General features: G+C 38.6%; 1 protein-coding gene across 1 annotated transcript; it reads right to left on the minus strand.

Moving 5' to 3' along the window:
- Nucleotides 1-914: 914 nt before the first annotated feature.
- Nucleotides 915-5,261, minus strand: LOC308689326 (E3 ubiquitin/ISG15 ligase TRIM25-like; the record flags this gene model as incomplete). Its single annotated transcript, XM_081362977.1, has 5 exons — nt 915-1,435; nt 3,169-3,322; nt 3,881-4,114; nt 4,201-4,296; nt 4,692-5,261. 5 exons carry the CDS (start codon nt 5,259-5,261, stop codon nt 915-917), a joined length of 1,575 nt encoding a protein of 524 aa, XP_081219103.1.
- Nucleotides 5,262-5,751: the final 490 nt, after the last annotated feature.

Here is a 5,751-nt window from a genome sequence, read left to right on the forward strand (position 1 = left end):
ATTCCGAGTTGTTTCAACTATTGAAATCTGTTTAGAATTATCTTAATGAATAATGCAACAAGGATGAAGCATGTAAACTGCGTTGTTTGTTTATTCAGAATAGAATGGATCGCAAATGGATCCGAATGAAGAAACGTAAAAAAACAATGATGAACACAGAAAATGAACAAGAATGAACTTTGGATGGCCTAGGACTGGAGAAGTAACAAAAGAGGACATTGAAGGCTGACTATCATCCTTTCTGTCATGGCATGCTTCATGTGTCTTCATCGACGAAGTCCCATTTTGTTGCTGTCGTAGGCGAGCAGCGTATGTTGTCACTGCCCACGACTTGTTTAAAATGGTTCCATACTTTCCTCCAAACTTACTCAAAGTTAATTCTCCTGTTTTTCTTTTTTTTCTTTACATCTTCAAGCTCCATGTTGCACTTAAGCTACACAGTACAGCACAGCAGGCCCAGTGTGATGCGTGCGAGTGGAGGAGACGCTGCACGTGACACGTGACGTGTTGCATTTTTGTAACTTTGTAGCCTAACTTGTGCAACTTTGTACACATTTGTTTCTTAGGCCTACTTTGCTAAAAATATATATAATATTTCTGATAATGGCATAGCTTACTCCCCACCCAATTAGGCTAATAAAGTAATGGTTAAAAAAACACAAATGCTTGATCAAGTCCGGGCTCGGGCAGAGAATCTAAGCTCTACCACACACACACACACACTGATCTTACTGTCTATATGAGGATTCATTACACACATTTATTCTGACATGTTATTTCACTGACAGAAGGTCAGCTGTGTTATTAATGTAATGAAGAGAAAATAAGAGACTCTATAACATCTCACTGTTACTGATTTATCATGCAGCTCAAAGCATTATGGGTAGAATCTCTCATCAGTCTATTCTCATTCATTAACACAGTCTCACTGATGATCCAGAAAGGACCCTAAACCCAGGATAGAGCGGTTGAGTGAATGTGGTCTGGACTGTGTGTATGAGGCTCACTGTGTCACAGACGCTGTAGAAGGACAGAGTTCCTGCACTGTGATCCACACACACTCTTATTCTCCTGCTGATGGACTTGACAGGGAGTTCAGTCTTTATGTTATTGTGTGAGAATGAGTAACCGGAGTAAGTGCAGATCAAACACCAGGACTGATCATTAAGTCCAAACCGACACTTATTACTCCGTCCCTTCCTGCTGATGCTCTTGTATGACACTGATATACACACATATCCCCCACTCCACTCAATCTCCCAGCAACAGGGTTCACACACACTCTCTCTACACAAAACCTGAGGAAACACATCAAATCTGTCTGGATGATCAGGATACGGCTGGTCTCTGTCAGTGTTAGTAATCACTCTGTTCTCCTCAGACAGACGGAGGAGTTTATTCACTGTGTTCAGATCCAGAGTGAACTGATGGGAATCTGATGGAGATAAAACACATCGGAATCAGGAATTATGAATCTGTCAGATCTCTCTGATATCCTGTGCAAATCATCATTATCATTATCCATCATCCAGGTCCCTGACACCCCCCTCTTGATAAAATATTGTCTAATCGTCCTCCCTGAATATTAATGTTATTATTCTGTTTATTATAATTAGGTTTATTATTATATTTACACTATTAAAATGGTAGAATGAATTTACCTTTAATTTTATCTTTTTTTAAAGCAACTGATACATTAATTTAGCAAGGATCCATTAAATTGATTCACCAATAAGTGTAATAATATGGTTTACAAAGTTTTGAAGCATTGTAGGCCTATTGTTGGGGATTTTCAGTGTTTTCAGCCTTTGGTGATCTTGAGCTTTTTAAATTTCCATCTGTTGACTCAAAAATTAGAGAGAATTGATACAAAATCCTGTTAAGGATAAAAACATAGTGGAATAGTTTTTACAGAAGAGTTTTCAGTTTGTTCTTCCTTTCCTGAAACGAAAAGCTATTTTTTTACTACTGTGATGTTACCTCTAAAACATGGATCAGTCTTTTTAATTGGCTTTCAGTGAAAAATGATCATATTTAGGTTACACTTTATTTTAAGGTGATGTAGTGACATTGTACTTTAGTAAGTACTGAGCAATATCAATTAACTACATGTACTTCCTATAGAGTTACAGTTAGGGTTTGGTTTAGGGTTAGTTACTTGTAATTATGCACAAATTTGTTATTACTATAGTAAGTACATGTAGTAACATATAACCACGTCACCTTAAAATAAAGTGTTACCCATATTTATCCCTTAGTTTTAGTTATCCTGTTTTTGAAGAATATGTTGAATCCCCAGTTTAGGCCTGTCCTGATTTACATCTTTGTTAAAGTCACGAGTTCATTTCAAATCTTGCTTTTTTGGATGTTAGTAAGTATGATACAGTTATGCTCTCTTTCCCACTTTGTAAATGTGCAGTAAAATTTTTAAAATGACAGTAAAGACATTTAAAATGTTTAGAAACATGTCTATTTTAAATCATTTAAAATAACTCACATTTCTATTTTTCATTTCATATTTCTATTTCAATCTTTCTGTTCATCAAAAAGTCCAGATAAAAACACCTCTATACATTCCAGATTATTATTTTGGTATAATAATAAATAGTACCTGAGACACTATTTATCTCCACACTCACATGGGAGATCGAATTGAAGGTCACGGTGGCCTTAGAAGGGGTAAGAGCAGCCATCCCTGCACCAGACTGCTTGGACTTTGCACTACACTTCAATTATAAATAAACTGTTGTTACTTGCATCTTGTATCCTCCATTTATTATCATGAAATTATATTTCTGAGTGTTAAATAACCGCTTTAGAAATCTGGCACTGAAACCTTTAATTACGTAGATTAACTTGGACATTAAAATAGATCAGTGCCATTGTTTTGTCTCAAGATGCACACCAGTAATGTTTTTTTTTCTAAGGTACGTTTATAAAAGCTACTTAAATGCCCTAATTGAACTAAGGCTTAATCCTGGCTTAATCTAAGCTCTGTCTGTGAAACCAGGTCTACAAGTTTCATCTCGTAAATCTTTGGCATTTGCGCGCCTTTAAAAAAGATATTGCTAAGTAATTGCTAATTACGAAGACATTTCTAGTATGATCTTCTACATGATATGAGATGATGGAGGATCATTTCTGAGAGCAGAATCTCCAGGACTTTACCTCTGTCAGAGAACAACTTCTCTTTGCAGAAATCCTCCAGTTTGTCCTTCAGCTGACGGACAGATTTTCTCACGCCATCAAAAGAGGAGAGAGAACCGAAAGGATTGTCATTTCCGTCTGTAGATTGAGGAGGAGCTGAGAGAGACTGGAAACTCTACAGAAAACAGAAATCAAAGCTCATCACCTCCACACTTCATCAATAATCTGCACTATTGTCAGATTTGTGCAGCTCTTGTTGATCTTTAGTAATTCTCCTCAATCCAGCACTTTCACAGCAACAGCTTCATTCTTCTCATATTCATTATATAATACTACTGCTATAAGTTCTAGCGTTTGACACTTACACTATATGTGAACTTTCTAGGAAAACACTTGGATGATCAAACATCTGACAATAACAATATAAGAGATCAAGTGCATCAATGGTGTCACATGGAAGGGACTGAGTAGATTTGATTCATTCTGAATTCTTTGGAACACACCGAACATCACGAAGATCAACACTTCAGTCAACAGCTCATTCTGCTCAATCCAGCACTTTCACAGCATCAGCTTCATTCTTCTCATATTCATTACATGCTAGTGCTATAAGTTCTAGTGTTTGACACTTACACTATATCTGAACTTTTGCTCATTCTGCTGTCATGAAATGTTTCTCTGTGAGTCTCTTGCTCAAGTCCACTATGACCCTGTTCTTCTAGATCTCTGTTACCTGCAGGAAATGGATGTGATCCTGTGTGTGTGAAAGCTGCTCCAGCTCAGCATCTCTCCTCCTCAGATCATTGATCTCCTGCTCCAGTCGCTCCAGTCGTGCTTCAGCTCGACTCACTGCAGTCTTTTCCTGATCTCTGATCCGCTGTGTCGCCTCAGAGCGCTTTCTCTTAATGGAGCGGATGAACTTAGTGAAGATCCTCTCACTGTCCTCCACTGCTGTCTGTGCAGAGCGCTGTTACACACACATCACAATCACACAGTGAGCTTCAGTGAGTCCTGACTGAGACTTCTCAAACTTCTCTTCTTCTCCAGACTCACCTTATGAGACACCACAGCCTCTCTCAGCTGCTGAAGATCTTTCTCTCTCTGCTGGATCCTCTGCTGGAACGACCTCTGCGTCTCCTTCAGCTGGTGCTAAAGGACCAACCAATGACAGGAGAAACATCACATTAATCATCAGGTAAACAGATATGAATCCATTATCTGTGAAGTGGTGAGACTGAGGGGTTAAAGGTCTTACATGTAAGGTTATTTTCTTGAAATTATTTCATCAATTTTATAAGGATAGTTCACCCAGAAATGTAAATTCGTTCATTGTTTACTCATCCTCATGTCTTTCCAAACTTATATGATTTTCTCTTGCATAACACAAAATAATGTATTATGAATAATGTCTCTGTTTCTAGGGCTAAAACAGCATTCAGACAGTGAGGGTGAAAACAGAAATTAAATATGTAAATATATTCTAGTAGACCCATAAACAAAATTATGAGCCTGTAAATGAGTATTATGAGACTCCAAGTTCATACCTGTTTCTCTGTCCTCTGAGCTGCAGCTGATCCAGTGTCGTGGTTTTTATGCTCATCAATCGTACATAGCAGACATATACACTTCTGATCTGTCCGGCAGAAAACCTCAAGGAGTTTGTCGTGTTTCTGGCAGATCATCTCCTGCAGTCGTCCAGTGGCATCTGTCAGATTGTGTCTCTTTCTTTTAAAGAAACTCTCATGTTGTTCAAGGTGATTCAGACAGTAAGAGTTCAGACACCCCAGACAGGACTTGACGGCTTTGCGTTTTCTTCCATTACAGACGTCACACTGCACATCTCCAGCTCCAGCGTAACAGTCCGCAGGAAGTTTAGTCTTCAGTTTCTCCAGCACTTCAGCCAGAATGGTGTTTTTAGCTAAAGCAGGTCTTGGACTGAAGGTCTGATTGCACTGAGGGCAGCTGTAGACTATCATCTGATCCTCCTGATCCCAGCAGCCTGTAATACAGCTCTTACAGAAACTGTGTCCACAGGGAATGGTCACTGGATCCTTCAGGAGATTCAGACACACTGAACACAGGAACTCATCTTGAGTAATTCTGGCTTCTGCCATTTTACTGCAAAAATACAGAGATGCAAACACACAACAGTTCAACTTCACTTCAGTGTCTCTTTCCCTGAACTGAAACTGTTTCTTGTTTCCTGGTTCTGTGTTTAAGTACCGTGTTCAAATCAGGCGTGTCTGTAAAGCTTCCTCACTCCTGGTCCCACACACATTGTGTTTAATCAGTCTCAGACACACACTCAAAGAATAAAAGTTACTGAGAAACAAGACAACACCCTTAATAGTTCAGTAATTCTGTTTCATAAATACTTCACTGGTACTGCAGGACTGAAAACAGTCCAGTTCGTCATAGGGCTGGGACGATACACCTCCCAATTCGATACTATCACGATACTTGGGTGCCGATACGATATGTATTGCAATTTTTAAGAATTGCGATTCTACATTTACTGTGATTCGATTTTGCAATGTATTGCGATTGTTCTATTATTATTTTTAATACTAGACCCTGGGGAACAGTTGAATCATACACTAATAC

The sequence above is a fragment of the Scardinius erythrophthalmus genome (assembly GCF_964197995.2).
Source record: "Scardinius erythrophthalmus genome assembly, chromosome: 4".
NCBI classification, from domain to species: Eukaryota; Metazoa; Chordata; class Actinopteri; order Cypriniformes; family Leuciscidae; genus Scardinius; species Scardinius erythrophthalmus.